At 29.7% G+C, this 24,312-nt stretch overlaps 7 protein-coding genes across 11 annotated transcripts; 3 read left to right on the top strand and 4 right to left on the bottom strand.

Annotated features, from left to right (window-relative positions):
• Positions 1 to 261: 261 nt before the first annotated feature.
• eIF2beta (eukaryotic translation initiation factor 2 subunit beta) lies at positions 262 to 4,530 on the bottom strand. Its single transcript, XM_085479448.1, is given in 6 exon segments — positions 262 to 946; positions 1,144 to 1,580; positions 2,812 to 2,844; positions 2,923 to 3,079; positions 3,458 to 3,715; positions 4,345 to 4,530. Coding segments are annotated over 6 exon segments (948 nt in total). The 5' UTR covers positions 4,363 to 4,530; the 3' UTR covers positions 262 to 901.
• Positions 4,531 to 4,636: 106 nt separating this feature from the next.
• Positions 4,637 to 6,931, top strand: LOC114935374 (uncharacterized protein CG1161). Its single transcript, XM_029308202.2, has 5 exons — positions 4,637 to 4,859; positions 4,976 to 5,094; positions 5,342 to 5,456; positions 5,539 to 5,679; positions 5,847 to 6,931. Exons 1-5 carry the CDS (start codon positions 4,800 to 4,802, stop codon positions 5,994 to 5,996), a joined length of 585 nt encoding a protein of 194 aa, XP_029164035.1. The 5' UTR covers positions 4,637 to 4,799; the 3' UTR covers positions 5,997 to 6,931.
• LOC114935372 (ADP/ATP translocase-like) lies at positions 4,792 to 8,074 on the bottom strand. The gene is made up of 4 exons (XM_029308200.2): positions 7,710 to 8,074; positions 7,326 to 7,584; positions 6,984 to 7,215; positions 4,792 to 6,883 (listed from the first exon to the last, which is right to left on the bottom strand). Exons 1-4 carry the CDS (start codon positions 7,861 to 7,863, stop codon positions 6,611 to 6,613), a joined length of 918 nt encoding a protein of 305 aa, XP_029164033.1. The 5' UTR covers positions 7,864 to 8,074; the 3' UTR covers positions 4,792 to 6,610.
• Positions 8,075 to 8,520: 446 nt separating this feature from the next.
• On the bottom strand, positions 8,521 to 13,128 carry LOC114935370 (flotillin-1). The gene is made up of 10 exons (XM_029308196.2): positions 12,928 to 13,128; positions 12,469 to 12,544; positions 12,291 to 12,381; positions 11,896 to 12,039; positions 11,536 to 11,655; positions 10,390 to 10,605; positions 10,128 to 10,315; positions 9,855 to 10,065; positions 9,322 to 9,486; positions 8,521 to 9,242 (listed from the first exon to the last, which is right to left on the bottom strand). Exons 1-10 carry the CDS (start codon positions 12,977 to 12,979, stop codon positions 9,225 to 9,227), a joined length of 1,281 nt encoding a protein of 426 aa, XP_029164029.1. The 5' UTR covers positions 12,980 to 13,128; the 3' UTR covers positions 8,521 to 9,224.
• Positions 13,129 to 13,458: 330 nt separating this feature from the next.
• On the top strand, positions 13,459 to 15,779 carry LOC114935373 (splicing factor C9orf78). Its single transcript, XM_029308201.2, has 6 exons — positions 13,459 to 13,828; positions 13,915 to 14,023; positions 14,115 to 14,260; positions 14,353 to 14,571; positions 14,972 to 15,105; positions 15,444 to 15,779. Exons 1-6 carry the CDS (start codon positions 13,707 to 13,709, stop codon positions 15,602 to 15,604), a joined length of 891 nt encoding a protein of 296 aa, XP_029164034.1. The 5' UTR covers positions 13,459 to 13,706; the 3' UTR covers positions 15,605 to 15,779.
• Positions 15,780 to 15,842: 63 nt separating this feature from the next.
• Positions 15,843 to 20,625, top strand: Syx7 (syntaxin 7). The gene is made up of 6 exons (XM_029308203.2): positions 15,843 to 16,568; positions 16,737 to 16,858; positions 16,937 to 17,006; positions 17,070 to 17,244; positions 17,502 to 17,726; positions 17,805 to 20,625. The coding sequence occupies exons 2-6, from the start codon at positions 16,750 to 16,752 to the stop codon at positions 18,048 to 18,050; spliced, it is 825 nt and encodes a 274-aa protein (XP_029164036.1). The 5' UTR covers positions 15,843 to 16,568; positions 16,737 to 16,749; the 3' UTR covers positions 18,051 to 20,625.
• On the bottom strand, positions 18,031 to 24,122 carry LOC114935361 (methyl farnesoate epoxidase). 5 transcript variants are annotated; one of them, XM_029308186.2, is made up of 9 exons: positions 23,729 to 24,122; positions 23,108 to 23,257; positions 22,662 to 22,913; positions 22,219 to 22,507; positions 21,283 to 21,515; positions 20,771 to 20,982; positions 20,430 to 20,516; positions 20,012 to 20,153; positions 18,031 to 19,834 (listed from the first exon to the last, which is right to left on the bottom strand). In XM_029308186.2, exons 2-9 carry the CDS (start codon positions 23,196 to 23,198, stop codon positions 19,650 to 19,652), a joined length of 1,491 nt encoding a protein of 496 aa, XP_029164019.1. In that variant the 5' UTR covers positions 23,199 to 23,257; positions 23,729 to 24,122; the 3' UTR covers positions 18,031 to 19,649. The 5 variants fall into 5 exon arrangements, with proteins under 5 accessions (XP_029164019.1, XP_029164020.1, XP_029164018.1 ...); XM_029308187.2 differs by having other exon boundaries at positions 23,108 to 23,268; positions 23,790 to 24,122; XM_029308185.2 differs by having other exon boundaries at positions 23,790 to 24,122.
• Between the last annotated feature and the right edge of the window lie 190 nt (positions 24,123 to 24,312).

Here is a 24,312-nt window from a genome sequence, read left to right as displayed (position 1 = left end):
AAGTTAATAAATTATTTAAGAAACTGCTCTATATATTATCAAAAATATTTTGAAGGAGATTTTATGCTTGCACAATTTTATAAATTTGCTATTAATCTTATAAAAGTTTATTCGAATCTATGATTCTTATATATACAAAAAATACAATAAATTGTTACTTAAATTTATTGTTAACAACAATCAAATATTATTCATTGTTTAATATGAAGAAAATATTTGTACAGTATCTAAATAAACAAGTAAATAATGTTGCAACAAATGTAATGTTTTAGTTGTAGGCTTTATTTAGATTATATTAATGACAAAAAAATTAGAAATAGAAAATTAAATAATTATTATTTTGATCATTGTTAATATTTTTTTCCATATACAAATTTCAATCATAATGCATCTCTAATTGATTTGAATACAGAAATGAAGTTAACATTAACCCGGACTATCTTAGTTTAATATCGATCCTAATGTAACAAAAAGATGAGACTTGAGCATAAAATCTTTAACAATCTTTTCTTAAATCCGAATCATCTTTTTTTTACATTAAAAATTAAATATAGATAACGTAAACTATATAATGCTATCTACATTCCTGTATTCAAATCAAAATTGAATTATTGTGCTTAAAACTTACATACAGAAACAAATCGACAATGGTCAAAATAATAATATTAAAGAATATAACATTCATTAATTTAAAGATATTTTTGTAAATTTTCAAAAATTACATATCATATTCTAGAAATTGTATAATTTTTCATATAAAATCCAATAGCTTAAATAAATAATTAATAAAAATTTAATTGTATTCAAATTAATTTGAAATGCAAACAGTAAATTTGTATCATTTATTTATATTCCATAATATTTTATTTGCACTAGCGTTTTCTTAAATAGAGAAAATTGCTTAGGCAGTTTTCGCACGAATAGCAGCGCGTTTTCCTGTGACAGCCTGTAAAATAGATATAGAAAAATTTTATTTATAAAGTAATAATTATTTTTTTTACTCGTATATTATTATATTTATATAATATTATGTGGAAAACGTGCATTTATAATTTCTAATCGTAATTATTATCTACAGATGTAATAAAGCTATCGAATATATCTTGCAATATAATCATTGTAAAACCTTAAAGAATAACTTACCTGGAATCCAGACTTTATGCTAGCGACGGAGCATCTCGAACCACATGTCTCGCATTGTAAAAAGAAAAGTCGCGTGTCTTTTTGAAGGATCGTGTCCGGCGAACGACATGTGTGACATGTGACATACTCCTTGATATATCAAAGAGAAAAAAGGAGGTATATTATAATTTCAATTAATAATTATTAATTACTTATTAATTATTAATAATAATTAATTCATAATTAATTAATTGAATAAGCGCATACCTCGGTGAAATTGGCGAATGACGTTTTCTTCGTTCCAATTCGCACTACTTGTGGGGGACGCATGACGAACTTCTGTTTCTTGCCAGCCACCATGTCAGGATTCTTCTCTCGCATGATATTAAATACTCTAACTAATAACTCGTCATACGTATAATCTCTGTCCGAGCCCACCCACAAGCTCGGTTCCTCCACTAAGAAAAAAGAATAAACAAATGTTTATCTAGCATTAACTACATAAATCGTAATAAATGTTTTTCATTTATCTGACTTTAATTAGATGAGTCGAAAACAGATGTCAATAAGTATATTTTTCAAATTTACATATAAAAATACTACAATTGAACAAATATATGAGTGCAAATAAAAATGATGTACACATATTTTTTATTTATAGAATTGTTAACATTTGAAAATAATTTAATTGATAAACATGTAGTGTGAACTATGTATATTGCATATGGAAATATGTAAGGTTGAGAAAATACCATAATAAATATATATTTTAAATATATGAAATGCTTTTTTCATCTCAAATCACAGATATAAGCAGCAAACATAAAGTAAAAATGTTTTAAGATTTCTGAATTTATTTTGAAAAAAAAAGATTTCAAAATAAGATAAGTTGAGAAGCAAATAATATTTATGTTTGAAATATCTCTATATTAGTTTAATACACAATAATAATAATTAGTTTAATACACAATAATTAGTTTAATACACAATAATAATAATACACAATGTCTTTAGGAGTTTGTGCATATCTGTGAAAAAAAAAAAAACTTTTTCACAAGTATACTTATTAAAAAATAATTATTGTATATTGTAAAGAATAAATATTTATAAAATAATATTTAAATATAACTTCTTTATAATTTTTACTAAATATGTGTTTTATATTAGAAGACTTCCTTTCCTCTCATTATATAAATTACTAAAGAAAATTCACCGATTAAAATCGAATTAAAAAATATTACAAATTATAAATATTTTATCATGAATATTACACACACATACACACAACATGCATGCAAATATGCTCAAAATTGTGGCTTCTTGCAACAGTTAATTAAAATTGAAAAACATTGCTTTTAAATTTCCTTATTAGAATTATAAAATTAGTGCACTTTTAATTAATACTAATAAGCAATATACTTTTATATATTTAGAAGACATATAGTGCTCAAAATGCTAAAGTTTTGTAAGTAAGCTAAGTTTTGTTGTTATATATGTGAAATATACATATGTACACAATGCATGTTTTCAAAATAAAAATTAAGACTAAAAATTAAGGCTTTTAGACTATGAAATGTAAGTTGAGAAATATGTAAATATGACTTTATTGTGAAATTCATGCGCAAATAATCAGAGAATAATTAAGTGCAGGATTGATTGTAATTAGAAAACACAAAGCATATGTCTTACCATACTCTGCACTTCGCTCAGATTCAGTGCAGCATGTTAACAAATAATGAGTAACATAAACAACTAGACGCAAAAAGATGTCGGCACAAAATCATTTCTTATGATACATACCATTCTCCTTATCTTCAATTTCCTTGCGTTCCTCTTCAGCTACCAACTCATCAAGGTCCTTTTTCTTCTTTTTCTTTTTCTTTGTCTTTGAGAAGTCCATATCTAAGTCAAAGTCATCGTCCATTATAATTTCTTCGACTTGTTGCTCTATAGGTTCCTGTTTAATAAATAATAAAATTTTAGAAAATTTAAAACATAGCTTTATTAAGTCTTATTACTTAATACAAAAAAATTGTTAGACTTTTTAATTTGTACAATTAAATTATTAATAGAATTAAATTTTTTAAAAATATATATCTATTTATTATTACTTACAAATATATATATGTTTTACTACTACTTATTATTTTATACAAATTTTATTATTTTTTGTTTTATCAAAACATTTATCAGCAGTAAAACAATAAAAAATGAATAAAACTTAATTATATAATAAAGATCACAATAAATAAAAGATACCGAAGTCAATATAAAGATATCCAATAGAAAAATATATGCTCCCACAGAAATGATCTTTTTCACAAGAAATTCTTACCTCTTTCTTAGTATCGGGTAAAGCTGCTTCCAATTCATCTAAATTGAAAGCCTTTTTCTTCTTTTTCTTTTTTTTACCAAAATTTTCCAGATCCAATGCCTCGTCGTCTTCAACAACTGCAGGTTCTGGCTCCTGATTCTCTTTGTCAACCGTGCTTTCGGTTGCATCACCGCTACTACCTCCTTCATTGAAAGCTGCATCAATATCAAAGGTAGTCTTCTTCTTCTTCTTCTTCTTTTTCAAGGTTGGATCAAATACCTAAAAAAATAGAATCAAAATAAGTTATATTATTTCTTATTCTTACAGTTCTACGATTGTACATATGTATAAATACAAATAAAAAACTATTAGTAAAAATATAATAAAAAATGTAACAGAGAATAAATTTATAAACATATTGAGTTTTTTCAAAAAATATTTTTGCAACAATTCGAAAAATAATATTACAAGACATGATGACATGAGATGATGTTACATCGGAGAAACATTAAAGCAAGAATTTTGAGGTTATTAACCTTAGATTACCATCATACGTAAAATTTACGTGTATTATAAAAAAAATATCCTAATTATGTAAAGAAATAATAAAGTAACTAAAAAGTAAATAAATACCTAAATAAAAGTATATTTATGATCAAAAAATGTTGAAATCAAACGGAGCACACCATGCGTGAATTTTACATACCGATAGTAATAACGTGATATTTATAACAGTAATACTCTAGGCATCAATTAATACCCCGTAAGGAAGTCTTACGTTCCGAAAGAAAAAAAAGGAAATTTCTTGAATATTCCTTCGATAGAAGAAATTTAAATAAAACAAGACAAATATTTGCAAATCACTCGAACGGAGTAATATGTCGGCAATTATTGTATATTTTACGTACCGAATCCTCTTCCGTCATTTTTAATCCGCGTGTAGATCCTCCGCGTTCGAATGAAAAATCTTTAAGTCTTATTCTTCTTTACAAGTTCTTATCTAAACGCTCCTCAATACTGAACGATACCTGAAGATTCAAGCCCTCCTTGTCGAGAATCGGCAAGGTTTGAGAGGATTGCATCAGAAAGTAACTAAAACCACGATGGCTCTGCTGTGCTCCGCTACCAATCTAGGAAACTGAAACAAACTAGAATCTCCCTAGGTCGAGTCGATCACGTGATTCGACGTCACGTGACGTCGCGCATGCGTGTCAAACGTCAAAACGTCAAGTGTATCAATTTACTGCGTTATGATTTTGATAAGGATCATGTACAGTTGTAATTATTATCCTCGTGCGTGATTTTGTGCACGATCACGTCGAAAATTGACAAACTCTACGTTTTTCTTCATGCCAAGGACATAATGTTAAAGTACATTTCTCTTGTCACGATAGTTATTTTAACCTGTCTGTCGCAGTCCGAGGTTAGGATGCATTTTTGTGGTTTTGTTTAATTAATTAATTAATTAATTAATCGTGTAAGATTGATAATTTGGATATTGCGTACACGTGTTTAATGACATTGCAAATGAAATTCCAGGCGCAATATGACGACAAGAGATGCAAATGTATTTGTCCGAGCCTCTCTTCTGTTATAAATACAACGCAGTCGTCTACGGACCGTCTCGCATATATTATAAACGTGCCACCATTACAATGGTAATTTTATAATTAGCGTAAATATGCAATACATCATTTTCTTTAGTTTGATTAGAAATTTGTATATTTTAAGAAAATATTTTTTCCCCTTATTTTTTGCGGTTAAAGCCAATTTATGTATAAATGTCAAAATGATATATGCAAGTTTCAAACAAATTGATATAAAGAATCATGTATTGCATATCTATCACAATTCGTAATCTTATACACTGTCGTCAATATATTGAAATACATGTAAAATTTATAGCAAATGCGAAAGCGTTGTTCTACCAAAACTTGGAGATCAGATAAAAGGAAAAGAAGAAATATTTTGCCCAAGATGTGACTGCAAATACGAAAATAGAAACACAACTATTATTAAGGTACATACAAACTTTTTAAATTAATCAATTTTTTATATCGTTATTGTATAAGCTAATGATTGAAATATTAATATTGTTGCAGATTGTAGTAATAATAGTTATATGGGTCATATCACTATTGGTGATATATATGTTATTCTTAATTTGTTTGGATCCATTACTTAACAAGCGGATACATAAAGCTTCGGCAAATATTGGTTATCATGAGCATAATAATGAGGATGTAAGTATGGAAGAAAATTTTATACAATTTTTTTCATTGTTTTCACATTTTTCCATGTTAATTGTTAAATTTACTTATTAACAGTACATCTATTATATTTTTACTGTTAAATAAATTTAACAATTATTTTTAAACTAAATTAATTTGTCGATTATTTTCTTTCAAAGGATGATTCATCTCTTGCACCTGGAACTTCTCACCCAATGGGAGAAAGAGGCAATGTTTTGAATCGTGTTGGACACCAGCAAGATAAGTGGAAGCGACAAGTTCGTGAACAAAGGAGGATCATTTATGATCGTCATACTATGCTGAATTAAGAATTACATATTTTGTTATAAATATAAAATATTTAAAATATAGATGCTTTAGTTGATAATGATTTTTTTCAATATTTTGAGAAGTTTTCTACAGATATTCGTATTGATAAAAATATATTGCAGTAGTAAAGAGTATTATTAAAGATCAGCAAATTACTCATTTTCATAAAAATAATTAGCTGACATGTTATAGATGTTATGTTAATGTTAAACTATATGCAGAAATGTTATATATAATTTGTATATAATTTTGTGCGATTTTAATGTATAATTAAATAATAAATTATTAAAATACATATTAATCGCCTGCATTGTAATATGCATGTATTTTTATCAAAACTATGAATAAATCACACAAACTTAATACTTATATATGTGCTCAAAATTGATCGTACATCATCGTAAAATTAATTCGTGAAAAGATTTCAATAATTTTGGCTCCATGCGAAAAGTTAATTTTGGTGTGTGATATTTTAAAATGCTTTTCATCTATATTTATAACTTTATACAAAGATACATATAGATTTCACTATTTGAATTTAAATATTTCTAAATCTTAATAGTACACATTTATAAGACGATCGTTTCTATACCGCCATAAAATTATGAAATTCCTAAAATTTCACAAATTTTTCAAAGCTGCTTTCGATCAATTCCTTGATTGTGTCATATAATGTCAAAACGACAGCACCACCGGTGCCACGAAGAATGTTAGAGAATGCGCCTTTAAAGAAAGCTTTGGGTCCTTCGATCTTTGTTATCTTTATCCAACAATCTAATGTATTTTTGTACATCATATCGGTCTTGCTTCGACCTGATTGCATCATCATTCGTCTTCTGACTGTATCAAAGGGATAAGATACGAAGCCCGCTACCGTTGTTACTACCTGTAAGAAAAGATATGAGAAATTCGTAATAAAAATATTTAAAAAACATTTATTCATTGTATTTTTACTGCTTCGTCATTATAAAAAGCAAAAAATATACCTCGGCAATCATAAAATTCACGTACAACGGTGTACTCTTCGGATCAGGCAGCGTTCCCCTCAAGGTATCGTAAAATCCAAAGTACGCTGCCCGATATATAACAATTCCTTGCACGCTGACATTGAAACCCCGATACAGTCCGAACAGTCCGTCTGATTTAAATATTTTTACTATACAGTCATTTATACCCTTGAATTCTCGTTTGTCGCCTTTTCCGATATCAGCGGCCAATCTAAAATCAAATAAAATCACATTATCATCTCGCGCAAATATAATAAAACGAGATCGCAAAATATATTATATAATAATTATAATAAAAATATACGTATGCAAAATGTGTACCTAGTCCGAGCAAAGTCGAGTGGATAGACGAATAAAAGCGACGTTGCGCCGGCGGCACCGCCAGCCGCTAAATTTCCAGCGAACTGTCGCCAAAACGCATCCTCCGGCACGTTCCCCAGAAATAAGATCTTGAACTTATCCTTGAATGCAAAATTGAGCGCTTGGGTCGGAAAATATCGAATCACATTAGCGAAATTGCCCCTCCAGAAGCTGAGAAATCCCGTCTCCTTAGGTATACGTATAAACACGTCTAGCATACCTGTGAAATGAAATTTTTCCGATTAACAAATCATATATATATATAATATTATTAATAATATATAACATATAATAATACATAATATATATATAATAATATGTAATTACATATAAAATAATATATACCTTTGTAACGTTCTTCAGGTTTGATCTGTGTTGAGGTGTGCTGCACTTGCAGTAACAATTTCACTCTTTCTAAAGGAGCAACTGCGGTTTTCGCAATTGCTGCGGATAGACCTCCAGCTAGGAAGTCCACTAGAAAAGATCTATATGGATCCATTTTTTAAGAGGCTCTGTTCGTAATATGCTTTTACGATATTTTCAAGAGATTAACATTCATAGATTTCTTATCTATCATACGTATTCCTATTAATATTAATATTATATTATCGTATATACATTTTTGCATTATCTGTCAAAAAAAAAAAAAAAGAGTGAAGCGTAACATAAGATCTACTATGCTGCGAGTCGTTTGTTTTATCATTCGCCTTTTCGAAAGCCTAATAATACTTAATAAAAATAAATCGCTACACCATGTGGTCACGAGAGAATCGTAGAACAAATAAAGATAAGCAAGACACACTGAAAAATGTGCTTGTAACATTTACTTGCGTTATTGCTTTACACAAAATCTCATACATATATTTATCCGTTTATAAAGCTTTATATTATATATGTATATTGGTCATATAAATATAATTCGAAGCTTATTGAAAGGCTACGCTATAATCATATAAATGATTTAGATTCTCTGTGGCTTTTATATATATTTATAAACACGATAAAATATATTACTGTTTTTTTCACACGCATCTTGTGAATACAGAAAATAGAACGTTTGCGCAGTCACATTATAAATTTGTTTCAAAAACTAAGAGGATCTTTTCTCGTATTGAACGATATTTTATAAGTGATGTTTTTAAGAAACATTGAATACTTTCACCTCTAAAAAGAGTCATTTGACAATTTATATTTAAAAGGTACATGTAATATATAGAATATATTTGGGAGAATGGCATTCGGCACGTTTTGGCATAGAATTATACATAGATAAACATGAACCATTACGATCGGTTCTTAAGAGATTCGACAGAACGCACACCTTTTTTTTTATTAACAAATATGCGTTAAATTGATAAAATATTTTAAACAGTTAGTAAAATGTGTTCATTGGAGAACGATTAATACACATAATATACACATAAGTAATATCAATAATATTATATTAATGTCACACCACACTTTCACTGTCGGAATGGATAAAAGCTCGAAATGATGGATGACTAGCGAAAATTCTTATTTTTGCAACTATAATCTTAAAATTGTAATTAAGATAAATCGCTTGTTTAAATTGATATTAATTATTCCTGATTTTCGACACTAAAAATAATGTCATTCAGAAATTATTAATAATGCACACGTGCGATTTAGATAAATGGCACAGCAAAAGTGTGTCCTTCTTTCTCTAATAGAAGACTTTCCATATTACAAATTATATTTGATTTGTATTATAAGACAAAATGTATTTAAAAAGTAAATGTATATATAAAAAAATCCACTAAATATTTCTTTGTAAATATACATTGAAGAACGATACATCATAATGATCAAGGAAATTCGAATGCTCTTGACATTGCACGTTTACGCAGCATGGACAGACTGAAAAGAAAAGTTTATAGATGATAAGTTTACCTTACATTTTCCTTTAACTGTAGACAGTCACAAGCTTTGTGTGTACCTTTGCAATGTCCACGCCTGTCAAAGTTTTAACAAGATCCGGAACACGTTGTACAATGTTGAAAACTTCTTCAGTTAATTTTTCCGCACCAATAGTACCATTACCACTCGAGACCATAGTTATCTTTTTTGCTTGAGAAAGAGGGGCGGCTACTTCGGCAGCAACCTATAAAACAAATCGAAAAATCAGAATATCTTCTTCATAGTATTCTCGAACACATTGAGATATTATAAAGATTTTCTATTAAGACTTTTTTCTTTTCATGTACAGAAATGTTAATTCATGCACAAAATAACATTTCATTGCATGTATGTGTGATTAATTAGTAATTATACATACATACATAAATCATTGATTATTAATTAATCATATAAACATAAATATCATAAACAAATATACAATGAATAACTAATACAAATTAATATAAAAGTGAATAAACGGAAAAAGAATAACAGAAATTAATTAAAAATATTAGAAGAAAAATATTAAGATACAAAGATAAGAAGAATCTTAGGAATACAAAGCTTGTATACCTTTGGAAGTGTGTCAAGCATCATGTCTATCATGGCTGCGCTCTTGTATTCATTCCATGCAGCAGCTTTCTTCGCCATTTGTTCTGCCTCTGCCTTAGCTTTCGCTTCGATGGCAAAAGCTTCTGCTTCACCGCGAATTTTGATAGCCTCAGCCTCAGCTTCAGCCTCCATAACAAGGCGCAATTTGTTCGCTTCAGCCATTTTCTCTAATCTGGAAGCGAAATCTTGATTTTTATAACGAAAACTCGATTTTTCCAAGTACGAGTCAAATACCTGTATTTTTCTGCATCAGCAGGACGTCGTATAGTAGCGTCCAATTCTCTTTCGCGTCTAAGCATTTCCTGCTCCTGTACGGCTATCTCCTGACTACGTTCTACAACCTTTACCTGCATTTGCTCCTCCATAATCCTTTGTTTGGTCTTCGCCGCTTGAAGTTCAAAGGCCATTTCTGCTTCGGCTTTCTGCAAGTAATATTTTTATATTTGTGAAATTGACTATGGAATCATAGAAAGAGAAATCATAAAAATTTGCTCACTTTTGTTTGAACCTCGACGTCGTAGGCGGCCTTTTTCAATTCAAAATCACGTTGTGCTTTCGCAATCTCTGTGTCATTCAAGAAACGAGCGGCCATTCTTTGCTCCTCGGCAATAGCTTCTCTAATCTGAGCATCTCTGCGAGCCTCAGCCTCGCCTATTCTGGCGTCTCTCTTTACTTCTGCCGTACGTGCCATACCGAGTGCTTGCAAATAACCCTACAAGTAATATATATCTTCATAAAATACTATGTAATAAAATTTATGATATATACAATGAGCCCAGACGATTTCAGCATTTGAATAAGCAATGCCTGTGAGTGACATATAAAGGCTGCATGTATCACTGTGAGTGACATATAAGACTATATTTAGCACTGTATTTTAATATAATAATTTAATCTTTAATTAGGATTCTAATAATATTAATATTTTTAATTTTTTCTTTAAATAATGTATACTGAGACATTTTTAAAAAACTATTTTTATTCTTATTTTTTTATCAACATCCACACATCTTAATTTTAAAAAAATGTAAATGAGTAATATGTATCTTCCTTTAAAATTCGTTATTTAAAAATAGTTTGATAATCAATTAAATGTAATGATGTGTACTTTGTGAATAAAATATTGCAAGTATGTGCACAATTGTATTATTACAAAAAGCGATGAGAATATGCTGTAAAATTCCGTTTTTCAATATTTGAAAAATTTGTAGAAATGTTAGACATAGCAGTGTGTGCCAAGACACAATAGTGAATACAACAGTGGTAAAATAAAATTTGAACATACCTTTGCCCCCTGCAAGTAGCAAAACAAAGATGTATTCAATATTTACAGTATACAAGTAGATCTTACTATATTAATTACTAAAAATTTCATATTCTTCTTAATTATGAAAAAATATATGTTTAGGGGGTCTTTTAAATGCTTTTTATGTACACTTTAGTAATTTAATTATAATTCAGAGATGTATGCACTACAATGCATTAAGTCTGTATATGTCATTGATATTATTTTGCTTTCATAGTTAAACTTTAGAATATTTATATATTTGAATTTTATACTTTTGTTATTAGTGTGTCATATATTTCAGTAATTTATATACTTGTAAATTTTTTATTTATTAGAATTGTGCAATAAACTTACTTCTTCATCTCGAATATCTTTTAATGTATATGACACAACAGTAATGCCCATATTGACTAAATCACTGCTTGCAACCTCAAACACTTCCTTGCTAAATTTTTTACGATCTTTGTAAATTTCCTGTGAAAAAAAGAAAGCAAAATCAAGCTATAGCTTTTTTAATTATTAATAATTTTTTAGTCTTTTATATAAAAACAAACTATCATAAAAACATTTAATAATTCTTTTTGATGCAATTTAACTTACTTCTACAGTAATTCTGTCCATAAATATTAGTTTTAAAAATATGTTTGGTCTTTTATATGAAAACAAACAATCATAAAAACATTTAATTATTCTTTTTGATGCAATTTAACTTACTTCTACAGTCATACTGCCCATTATAGCCCGTTGATGTCCTTCTAAAGTGACAAGAGCTATGTTGTGTATTTCATCCTCAGATTTTCCAAGAAATTGTTCACATGCTGTAGATAACATTTCCTCATTTTGTCCTTGAATTTTTACCTGATACCAATGTAATTGTATTTGACATATATCTCTACAATTAAGCTAATGAGTTCTTTATACTTGCAGAAAACATTCAAAATTTTATAAATAATAAATATATACTATTGCTAAAGTAAGTCAATTTAAATATCCAATTTACAATCAGATTAATTAATACATACAACTATATTAATATACACAACTATAATAATTATAGATAACAACATCATATATAGAAAACAAGTTTTTCTTAAACTACAGTATATTACCTGTGCTATGCCTGTTACAGATATTGGTACTCCTTGACAAGTATACACTGTTGGACTCTCGACTTGTAAAGTCATTGTATTCAAAGAGATTCTATAGAGAGTAAGAGACACATATACGTAAAACTAAAAAATTTACCATACTACTACTATGCTATAATAGAACTTATATAACACTTACTTTTGCACTTGTTGAACGAGTGGCCAAACAAATACTCGTCCTCCAGGTACCAAAAGGGGTTTGCTGTAGCAACATCCTTGATGCAAAAGTTAAAAACAGTTTAAAATTATATAAATGTGCATAAAAAATTGCAACAAAATCCAGAAAAAAAGCATCTTTCAGTAATCAAAATTTCAAAATAAACATAAAATAAATTAATAAAAATTTCCAAATTTTATACATATATATGTATATATGTACATCTAACATGACTAAAATAGATCAGGCGTAATTATTCCTGATCGATCCCGCGTTTCCCCACCGCTGTATCATTCTACGAATCAATTATCTAGCAAAGGAGGAGCGCGCTCCTCCCTTTCTCTTCTTGTTTTTCACGAATCATTAATCAGCGGAGATGCGATGACAAAAAAAGAAAACATAATTTCGAGCAATGATATGTCACTTTATCGCATAATTTACCTGAAACCACGAGTGCCTCGTTTGGGCCACAAGTGACAAATCCGCAACTCATGATTACGCGTTGACGTAATAACAGTAGTGTCGGACGTAATTTTACGCACTTCTACAATTGACAATTATGTACAATCACAGTATCAGAGAGAAGCCTGAGAGAGGTCATCCCGGCGTTTTTCCTGAAGGTCCCAGTGAGCTCTGCGACATCCTGAGACTAGAATGCATTCAAAAATCTTACGTACAGCGGCGTTTGACCGACCAATCGGGACAAGAGGAGCAAAGATTCCTTCGTTCTGGTTGGTCGATCGAATCCTAGGATTTCCGAACACACTCAAGGTAGGAACCATTTTTCATCGATTGAGTCGACTAAATATGGCGGAACTGACCGCCATATTTAAAAATGAAAGATGAAAGCTATTAATATTTTTAAGAAATAAAAATTCATTACCCGTAAATATATATTTTTTCTTAGAAAATATATTATTGTAATTATATATTTTTATTTATATGTGAAGATAACAGGCGAAGGTTTCTTCGTCTTGATTAGTCGATGAAATATTATTCTAACCTACAGGTAGATTTTCGACCTAATTCGGAATATTTGTCGAAAGTTGTCATTTTCTTTCTTTTAATATCATCTGTATATAGAAAACTGCAAGGTCGAAATTTTTGACAATTGCGCGTGAAAGCGCGTGAATGTTCGAAGTGGATGTTTTTATGTAAAAAGAAAAATATATATAGAAATATATAAGTTTCAGTGTTGTAAGTGTTTGACTTGAGAAAATATGAGTAACAGTGACGAAGAATCGCATAATATTCAATTTAAGAAGAAGAAAAAGAAGCAGTTAAGGAAACGTGAAGTTTTGTCAGATGACAATGACAGCGAGAGTGAAAAAGTATCTGTCAGGTACATATACATATTACATATCCTATACATTAATTAGATATCAATTTAGAAATTAGTCTGATTATTAAGAGAAAGATTTATTTTAGAGAAAAAGTGGAAGAGATGAAGATTATTCAGAAGCTTCGTGAAAGACCAGCAGGTATCAATGTCGTTGGTTTAGCTCTTGGAGAAAATGCTGCATCCGATGCAATAACAGTACGTGGAATACGTAGTGCAATTAAAACATAACATATATATATATATAAAATTGTGATATAAAAATTAATAAGTTTTTATGTTAATTTAGTCTGATCCCTTTAACATGAAGACTGGAGGAATGGTAAATATGGCTGCATTAAAAAATACAAAACACAGGCAAAATGATGCATACGAAACTGGCATTGGAACACAATTTAACGCAGAGACTAATAAACGGGATGAAGATGAAGAAATGTATGTACATGTGTATATTTACTTATATTATATATTATATTATTAAAAATAAATTCAGATGTATTACAAGTTAATATGAATTCTTTTATTAGGGTTAAATACATTGAAGAGGAATTATCAAAAAGGAAAAGTAAAAATAATACTGATAATGCAGATAGTGCGTATAATGAAAAAGGATCATATTGCTCACCTGAAGAAGCAGCGTTACGTGCAGTACCAGGACACTTAAGACAAAGTTCAACCAATCGTAGCGAGGAAATGCTTTCAAATCAAATGCTTTCTGGTATTCCAGAAGTTGATCTTGGCATAGAGTAAGAATTGCTTAATAATTTAGACAAGATGAAATGTAAACAGTAGTAGTGATATTTAGCCATTAAAGTAAGACAATAATTCTTGTTGAAACTTGAAACCATAACGATAGAATTAGTATTAAAGAAAAAATATCGAAAATCTTTAATAATTGGGTGTCAATTAAGATGTAAAATGCTTTAATAATATCATTATTTAAAGAATTTATTTGAATAAAATTAGAAATCATTGCTTACATAAAAAACATACAAATATGAATATATACATATTTTGTATTAAGTTATTTTGTTAAGTTACTTTTCCTAAAAAGAAAATTTATATTAGAGAGAAGCAAAAAAGAAAATTCTTAATAAAACAAGTTTTATGACAAGTATTATTTTTAAAAATATAATTAACTTTCAGGGCTAAAATTCGCAATATTGAAGCTACAGAAGAGGCAAAGTTAAAACTACTTTGGGACAGACACAGAAAGAAGGATGGACCATCGCAGTTTGTTCCTACTAATATGGCTGTAAATTTTGTACAGCATAACAGATGTATGTGAATTTCTCTTTTTCTTTGAAATAGTTGTTTTAGAAAGAACACAAGTTATGCAAATCAATCAAAAATTTTTTTTAAATTATTATATATCTAGTAAGAATTAATTGAAGCAAAGTTTTTTCTTGTTTGAAATATCATTTTAACATCTGTTCTTTCTGGTCTAATTTATTGTAGAATTCACAGATATATTAGAAATAAAATTGTTTTATTGAAAGATGCAATAATGAATCTACTATGAAGTACGAAAAAACAGTTATTCTCATGTTTTATTATCTGATGTTTTAATTTTTTATATTAAATATAGAATTGTAAATAATTATATATTAACTTTCAGTTAACATAGAAGACTCAGATTTCCAGAAATCACAGCAAGAATCTGATGACAAGAAAAAAAGTGCTACTAAAGAAGATGCTCGAGGAAAGCGAAAAGATGGAGAAAAGGCGACAGATGATTATCATTATGAGAGATTTAAAAAGCAATTTAGGCGATTTTAAATTAAATTATCTCATTAATCAATCTTATTCATATACTTTTTATCTTGATAAGATTTATATATTAACTGTACTGTAATATGACTACAAAAAATTATGAAAAAAACAATTCATTATTGTAGAAAAAAAGATTTGTAATTGCTTAATATTTTGTATATTACATTCAATATTTTATATATTTATTATGATATAGATATACATAGTATATAAATCCTATGTTCATGATTTAGTGGCGAAGATTAAGCATGTAATATAATTATGATCTTTCTCTCTCTCTCTTTCTTGAAATGCAATTGAAAGATGGGTTTCTCTATCCTGATTGGTCAATCGAATGCTATTCGTAGCATCAAGTGGACTGTGTTCTTGATTTGAAAAACAAGAAAAAAAGATTATGTTTTATGCATATTAAATACCGGTAATATTAAATATTAGAAATATATGCTTGTCAGATAACAATAAATTTATTTACGACAAAAACCTTAGTTATTCCGTTACTGAAGACGGAATCTATAATTTAATACGTTTGTGGCGACAAGAAGGTTCATTCTATCTCGGCGACGAGTTATCGATCAATGCGAGAATTTTTTCTCCAGTCTTTCACAATCACCAGCGTGTGTAGCACAACACGATTTCGGAAGAACCCTTTGAATGCGCAGCGACTACATATGCACATATAAATATATGTCGAAGATCGAGAGGTGGAATTTTTCTCGCATAACGATTTCGTGAGTCATCGCGCAGATCGTATCGACCCACCAGTCAGTCATTAGTCGTTTTGTTGACAAGTAACGTGCATACACAGACACAGGCACAGGAAGAATAGGATTACGTATCAGGTGATACGCAGCGATCCCCTGTCATTCAGCAAGTGTCAAGTTGCAAAGTGCATTTCATGCGAGTTTTATCAGTGTCAAAATTTCGTCGAGTGCGTTGAAGATCAGCTGATAATTTCGTTCGTAGGGAATTGGTTAGTTGGAATCCATAGTAATATTGTTCGTGCGAAAAAATTGGTTTTTGTCCGAATTGTCACATTCGATTACGTTTTCAATTCCTTGTTTTACATTAAAAATTGATTTATTTGCAAATATTTATGCTAATATACTGTACAATAAATTAAATTGTTTGTATAACCTAGCAATAACGTCAAAATGGATGCTGGATTCTCGTCTTATCACAATGGTGGTCCTGCTCGAGAGCAAGATTTTGGCAAGCTGTCCCAAACTATTGGTACTTCAATATTAAAGATATCGCAGAATGGTGAGTATTGAACCGGCAAAATTTGACTTGACTTGAAAATTCTGTTACGAAATACTTATATCAATGATTCTTCCGCAGTGTCTTCCATGCAGAAGATGGTCAATCAGTTGGGTAGCTCCACTGATTCTCAAGAACTCAGGAATCAGCTGTAAGTTACAATATACCTGAGAAAACTAAGGTCAATAGCAAACAAAATGTTATTGCTTTACAGGCATCAGATACAACACTATACACAGCAACTGGCGAAGGATACTAGCGTCCATCTTCGAGATTTAGCTGTATTAGCAAATAACTCAGGCTCTACGAGTCCTGGAGAACAAAGGCAGCGAAAGATGCAAAGAGAACGTCTTCAAGATGAATTTACAAGTGCTTTGAATTCTTTCCAAGTAAATATTGATATATATATATATATTTTGATATTTACATATGTATACATTTCAATATTTGTAGTTATTAAAATGGCCTAGTTTACATCGATTATTTGATACACATCAAACGCCTTACTGACAAATCACAGTCATTCTTTTAAAGAATAGAATGATTATGGTTGGTCAGTAATACTTAATACGCGTACCAAAGTATATCGGTGTAAACTAGGTCAATATTTGTAGTATATTAGTGATAATTATTTATGTAAATTTAGGCTGTACAAAGGCTGGCTGCATCAAAGGAGAAAGAAATAGTCAGAAGGGCTAAGGCTAGCGCAGGCATTGCACCATTTGGGGAAAAGAAACAGGAGACACTTATAGAGTTACAAGACAGTAGAACGTATACAAATGATCATCAAAAACTGCAACAGGAGCAAATGCAGGAACAAATGAATCTACGAATGTTGGAAGAGCAAGAGGCTAGTATAAGACAGTTGGAGGTAAATATTTTTTCAGTAAATATTTTTCCATAAAAGATATATATGCAAATATAATTATATTATTTATTTTTCATACAGAGTAACATTAGCGATATTAATCAAATATTCAAAGATCTTGGAGCTTTAGTATATGATCAAGGAGAGGTTATAGATTCTATAGAAGCTTCAGTTGAAAGAACTGAAGTATCTGTCAGTGAAGGTGCTTCTCAAGTAAGGCAAGCGAGTATGTACCAAACTAAATTGCGTAAAAAGAAGTGTATTCTCGTACTGATAGCAGCAGTCGTATTGGCCATTTTGATTGGAATCATCGTCTGGAAAAGCTAAATATACATAATACACACATATATATACATATATAAAGTAAACAATGTACAGCATGGAGTATAGCGCTATAAAAGACTGCTGTCTGTGAACTACAGTTGCAGGATATTAGGCTGATTGAAAATTCTTAGCGACGTTCCTATCTAATCTTGCTTTACAAGTCCAAAAAATAGCGATCATAATATCGGTGATATATACCAAGAAATCGTGTCTTACGAATTGGATTCTACTAATTGTGTTAATTATAAATGCAAGCTCCAATTTACGAGTGGCTTTAATGGCATGTCTAAGATTGCCACAGTCCATTTATACGTTTCATTACTCATTATAAAATTTCAAGCATAATGATCAATTATTATATAACATATATATGCACGCGCGTATGTGACATTTTAAATAATTTAATGCTAATTATAATAAAAATAGATGTGCGTGTGTGCGTGTATGTCTAATACTCTTGTATGGTGTAAAGTATGCTTGTTATCTGATTGCAAACATAACTGTGCATGTGCTTGTAAAATATTTCAAATAATTTCTAATCGAAATTTGGAAGTGAATGATTGAGAGTGCGTGTTATAACATTTTAAGAAGATTTATGTAAGTTAATGTATTATATTTAGTTCTAAAAAATGTTGATTTATTTTAGACAAAATATATAATAAACAATATATAGCAAAAAATTATAAGCACACAAGCTTGCCATGATTGTGTGCGAATATTTTTCTCTATTATTTAATCTTATAATAAATTAATTACATTAATGATAAATGTTCAGTATAGGGACCACCTTAGTCATATTATATATTAAAACTAATTTATATAATTATATTTCAAAGCGTATATACATATATAGATATTTTAAATCTACAATCTTCAAGAAAGTATCTTAGAAAAATTATAAAATTATCATTAAAATAAAATTAATTTTTTCCTCTCTCTCCTTTTTTCTCCTTTTTATATTTATTACATTTATGTCGTATTTTATATTTGTATAACATATTAAATTATATAAGCAGATATAAAAACATTTTTCTGTTTGATTAAATTTGTCAAATTTATATATAGTAAATATAGTATGTTGGAAATAAATATATTCATTATTTTATATTTGAAAAAATACTTAAAGGAGATTTAAGAATAATAATTTGTATGGGAGAGAGAGAAAAAGAAAAGGCATATGACATTTTGTCTTTTTAATTAATAAAAAAATTTTTATCGTAAATTATGTCATTTTAAATGTCTTTAAAAATGTTAAATGTGTCAATTGTTAAAAAGAATTATTATTATTGGAAACAATTTTTTTCATATCTCTCCATCCGCCTTAGCAGAAATATAATTATGTAATTATTTTTTAAATATACTAAGTAATCATTTATAATTGACATGTATATATTAAAAGTGTTAAACGTGTTATGCGAGCTGTGTTTGAGAAAAACATTCGTAGCCGTTACAGATCCAAACGAAATGTTTGCAAAATGACGTTTATTGATTTTACCGTCGCGCGAAAGTCTTGGTACTTTTACGACTTCGACGAAAGCGATCCCGAACGCTTCGCAGAAGTCCAAATCTATCGTCGTAAGATTCGCAGCGGTCGTCCAGACTTCAGTCGGATCTCCTCGTGAGTTTGAGATAATACGGCTTCGGCGACAGGGTGAAGCCGTCGTAGGCGTTTAAATCTGGTTCGCCGTACTCAGCCGCGATCTCCATGTTGAAGTAATGCACAACGTTGGTGAAGAGCATGAACAATGAAGAACGCGCCAGCAATTCACCCGGGCAGCGTCTCTTGCCTTGAAACACGAAATAATATCGTTCGCAATTGTTCTCGCAATTAGTATATAATTGTGAGAACGCAATGCGTGTTGATTGCTTTACGCTTGCCTTCGCAAAGCGTGGAATTTACAGCTCATAATACAGGGAGACAATGGCGAAAATACTCGCGATTTCGCGTCCCCCTCCAAACTTACCTAAGCCAAAAGGTAAGCTGTTGTTGTTGCGACGAAATTGGCCCTGTTCATCTAGAAAACGTTGAGGACGAAACACGTCCGGTTCTTCCCAGTACGTGTTATCGTTATGAACGCTATGAAAGTCAAAAAGCATAATCGTATCCTGCAAAACAAGATTTTTTTTACATAGAATGCAATTTAGGAGCGATAAACTCGTATTAATTATTTGATGTTAGATATGAAATGTTATAAATATTTCTAATCCGATTTATATCCTCATATGTTAAATAAAAAATCGGCAAGGAATTAATTTTACATAAAATTCAATAAATTGTGTGCAGTTGATTTTAAAAATGAACAACAAGGAATCATATTAGAAATATTAATTTGCGTTGGGTATGATTGTACCGATTATTTAAAGCGGGATATGATTCATTACCTTAGGTATTAAATATTCGTCTAGAAAAACATCTTTTGTGGCTCTATGAGGTACGCCGAGCGGTGCCAAAATCAAATATCTTTGCACCTATAATTATATATATATATAGATATATTTATAAATTTATTATATATATGTATATACATAAAATATATATAATAAATATACATATGTATATAATATATATTTGATGTTATATACTTACTTACTCTCTCTGTGTGCTACTTTTATTACGTTTTGTAATTAATTTTATTAAGTTTATAATTACTGATTGTCAGTTTTTTTCGTTTGTGCGATGATTGCATTTTTTGTTTCATCAGTTTATCAGCTTCATCAATTACCTCGGCTAAGAAAGCTTCTGTCATTGGTAAGTACGGCAAATCGGTCTCGACAGGAGCTCTCGATCTTCCGACGACGCCGTCCAATTCAATTTGAAGTAGCTTCAACCATTCAGGATGTACTGACAGAAAGAGAAACGTGGTCGCTAAGGTGTCTGTGGTCGTCTTCGATCCGGCCAAGAAGAGATCAAGGCATAATATCATTAAATTCTCACCTGCAAAAAGTGAAATACAGACCAATGACACAATCAAATTTTTAATGCGCGACTCATAAAAAAAATTATATTAGATATATTATATTTAATCCCTGATCGCGCAGAAATATCTCAATATCAATCTAAAATCTTGATTATTGTTAAATTTTATGAATGCAATTCTCCAACAATCTCCAACAAATATAGATACGATTCCGAATCGTGAAATAATTTTTGAAATCATATATAATTGCAATTCGAAATCATAATTGATCAATCAAATGGTATATCTTGAATTGAGAAAATTTCACAATTGCTCACGATCAAAGATAGTATCTTCATCGCCACTCTTGTTCGACATCTCCAAGAGAAACGCGTCAATCAAATCGCGTGGATTATCGGATGGCTCGTTTTCGTGCATCTTGATCTCCTCGTCGAGGAAACCCCATATTTTTTTATGGATCCTCATCAGTTCGTTATATCCCGATTGTTCTGGGATAACAAAACGTAAAAAAGGCATCTGCGACATCACTCCGCCCAGGGGGTCCATTAATCTATGTAACATCAAATATATTTCGAATTTTATGTAAGTAAAAAAAATACATTATATTAAACTTAATATCATTACGTTATATTAATTTAATATCAATATGTTTGCAGTATACATATTATGTGTTATATATATATATATATATATATATATTATAAAATATAATTTAAATAAAATATAATATTTTATTATATATAATATAAAAATATTATATGTATCTATATGTATATACCAAAAGAATTTTATTATATAATTTTAAATAAAATAAAAAATTGGTTCTTAATAATAATATAAAGTAAAAAAGGAAAATGAGATCAAATGAGCCAACGTGGATGATTAAGCGCAAAAATCAAAGTTTATTAAATAACTAAACCTCTTACCAAAACATAAATATAATTACAAAAATTAAAGCAAACGTTTCGATCTTTTAGAGGCTTGCTATTAATTCTATTTTTTGTGACATACGCTAAAGATGACCTAAACACAACCTTCGGTTGGCAGCAGTCGGGAGAAAAAAGATCGAAACGTTCACTTTAATTTTTGTAATTATGTTTATGTTTTTGTAAGCGGTTTAGTTATAATAAACTTGGATTTTTGCGCTTAATCATTCGCACTAGCTCGTTTAGCCTTATTTTCCTCTTTTACTTTGTATAATTTTATACATTATTATTTTATTGAACTTTATAGAGATTTTCATCAACCATTACCTGAAGACGTCGTGAACGACCACGAGCACTTCTTGCACTTTTTGATCCTCGTAGTCGAATCTGTGTCCGGCAATCATGAACCATAAGGCATTAAGCACCGCAATGTCAAATATAGTGTGCATCAGCACTGGGCCATGCTCGCTCAGCTTTTGCAGATGATCAACAAGCTCCCGAGCCTCGATGACCAATTGGTCTTTCATAAGCGTTTGACCCAAGCCAAACATTCGCAGGTGTCGCGTCGTAAATCGACGACACTGGGTCCATGTGTTATCCTCGGTGAACAAAATGCCTGTGCGAGAGAACGAGAGAAATTTTTACAAAAATTGTATTCACCAGGGAAAGAATGCAAAAAGCGCGTAAGTGTAGGTTTCGTTTATTATATGCTAATCTCGAAACGGTGGGAATGAATTTTTTCGAATTTCGTTAAAGTAAAACGCACATACCTTTTCTCTTCCCAAACGATCGTACCCTGAAGAAGAATCCGTCTGGTCGGCCGTTAAACTCTTCGCGGAGAATAACTTTCTTCACCAGATCGTGCGTCGAGATTACCACCACCTTTTGATTTCCAAGTTTTAATCCCAATATCGGTCCGTATATGCGTGCCAGTTCTTGCACAACCAGGTAGATGTATCCACATTTCGAACGTAATCGCATAAATTTTATGAGACATCCTAAGAATGGTAGCCATGCCGGACCTGTATGATTAATAAATTAATTATATTAATCGTTTACTAATAAATTAATTATATTATATTAGTAAATCACAGACACTGTACATATAAACATATGATGAATATAAGCCTTCATAATATAATTAATAAAAGATAATCAAAATTTTCGAGGAATTGTATTTTCCTGATAAGTTTGTTATTAAATTTAGTATACCTACCAGGTGGATAATTTTTTGGCTTGACACAATCATAAAGACAATAGAGACAAATAAACGTAAGAAGAAGAAGTAAGATAGTTAGGTATAACATCTTCAAATATACTGACAACTTTGTATCTTCTACAGTGGTACTCCTTGCAGCGGTATATCCTATATATAAACTTAAAATATATATGTGTTTGTATATATTCGTGTATATATTTATGTGTGTACGGTGACAAAAACGATGTAAATATGTGACCCTTTGTGGCCCCACGAACAAAAATATCTTTTCACGTTCGATTGGAACATTTCTACACATATGTCCTTACTTAGAAACTGTTTTATACGATACATAACATGTGAATCATTCTTTTTTAAACTAAGATTCGACGTCATCATCTTTCGATAAAACGATTAATGCTAATAAAAAATATTGTAAAACTGTGATTTTTCAAGAAATATTTATTTGCACAATAATTTTTCTTCCAAAATTAAACGGAATCGTGAGAATTTATTACGGCTCATAATATTATGAAAGCAAAACATCATTTTTTAAAGGAGATGTATAAGATAAGAAAAATAATACTAAAAATTTAATTATTTGAATATCAATTAGAAGTTAAAAATAATTTATCTCACAGTTATCATTTCAGGCGAAAATTAAAGTAATATATTGCTTTCCATCGTGAGAAACACATACACGAAAGAGAGATGTCTAGAAATCTTCTATTGTGTTGTAAAATGACTATTATCACGATAATCGGTCACAGCTCACAGATCATAATTTACACACGAATGCTCTATCTTTATATACAGAAGCGACGTAGAAAAGTTTCCTAGATGGAATCGCCTTGAAATAAATTACTTATGTTTATGTAGTTGTTTGTTATATAATTTTACAAATTAAGCAAAAAAGTTGTAGTAAACATGGGCGTCCGCGGGATTTTTTCCAGGGAGAGACATAATTAAAATTTTTTTATTTTTTATTATTATGCTTTCTTAATTTTTTATCATTTTTTCTTATATTGTTATTTTAATATTTTTATATTAAATAAAATTGCAAATAAATTTATTTAATATTAATTTTTTCAATTATATAACAATAAACAACGCGCCCATATTTACTACGAGTTTTTTGCTTAATCTTTTCAATTATATAACAAACAACTAGACAAAGTAGTTTATTTCAAGGCGATTCCACCTAGGAAACTTATATATATATA

Source organism: Nylanderia fulva, unplaced genomic scaffold (assembly GCF_048542155.1).
Source record: "Nylanderia fulva isolate GAGA-0341 unplaced genomic scaffold, ASM4854215v1 Scaffold12, whole genome shotgun sequence".
Classification (NCBI taxonomy): Eukaryota; Metazoa; Arthropoda; class Insecta; order Hymenoptera; family Formicidae; genus Nylanderia; species Nylanderia fulva.
This window is presented reverse-complemented; position numbering and strand designations above follow the sequence as displayed.

Coding starts and splice junctions, on each gene's coding strand:
- LOC114935374 (XM_029308202.2), top strand. CDS start 4,800: ATGTTAAAGTACATTTCTCTTGTCACGATAGTTATTTTAACCTGTCTG. Junction 5,095..5,341: donor AACGTGCCACCATTACAATG/GTAATTTTATAA, acceptor TAAAATTTATAG/CAAATGCGAAAGCGTTGTTC. Junction 5,457..5,538: donor GAAACACAACTATTATTAAG/GTACATACAAAC, acceptor ATATTGTTGCAG/ATTGTAGTAATAATAGTTAT.
- LOC114935372 (XM_029308200.2), bottom strand. CDS start 7,863: ATGGATCCATATAGATCTTTTCTAGTGGACTTCCTAGCTGGAGGTCTA. Junction 7,585..7,709: donor ACCTGAAGAACGTTACAAAG/GTATATATTATT, acceptor TTCATTTCACAG/GTATGCTAGACGTGTTTATA. Junction 6,884..6,983: donor TGAATTTTATGATTGCCGAG/GTATATTTTTTG, acceptor CTTTTCTTACAG/GTAGTAACAACGGTAGCGGG.
- LOC114935370 (XM_029308196.2), bottom strand. CDS start 12,979: ATGAGTTGCGGATTTGTCACTTGTGGCCCAAACGAGGCACTCGTGGTT. Junction 12,040..12,290: donor CTGTAACAGGCATAGCACAG/GTAATATACTGT, acceptor CATTGGTATCAG/GTAAAAATTCAAGGACAAAA. Junction 9,487..9,854: donor TGCTTGACACACTTCCAAAG/GTATACAAGCTT, acceptor TTTGTTTTATAG/GTTGCTGCCGAAGTAGCCGC.
- LOC114935373 (XM_029308201.2), top strand. CDS start 13,707: ATGAGTAACAGTGACGAAGAATCGCATAATATTCAATTTAAGAAGAAG. Junction 14,261..14,352: donor CGGGATGAAGATGAAGAAAT/GTATGTACATGT, acceptor TTCTTTTATTAG/GGTTAAATACATTGAAGAGG. Junction 15,106..15,443: donor TTTTGTACAGCATAACAGAT/GTATGTGAATTT, acceptor ATTAACTTTCAG/TTAACATAGAAGACTCAGAT.
- Syx7 (XM_029308203.2), top strand. CDS start 16,750: ATGGATGCTGGATTCTCGTCTTATCACAATGGTGGTCCTGCTCGAGAG. Junction 17,245..17,501: donor GTGCTTTGAATTCTTTCCAA/GTAAATATTGAT, acceptor ATGTAAATTTAG/GCTGTACAAAGGCTGGCTGC. Junction 17,727..17,804: donor CTAGTATAAGACAGTTGGAG/GTAAATATTTTT, acceptor TTTTTCATACAG/AGTAACATTAGCGATATTAA.
- LOC114935361 (XM_085479446.1), bottom strand. CDS start 23,408: ATGTGTAGAAATGTTCCAATCGAACGTGAAAAGATATTTTTGTTCGTG. Junction 22,508..22,661: donor ATCGTTTGGGAAGAGAAAAG/GTATGTGCGTTT, acceptor TCTCTCGCACAG/GCATTTTGTTCACCGAGGAT. Junction 20,517..20,770: donor CAGAAGCTTTCTTAGCCGAG/GTAATTGATGAA, acceptor ATATAATTATAG/GTGCAAAGATATTTGATTTT.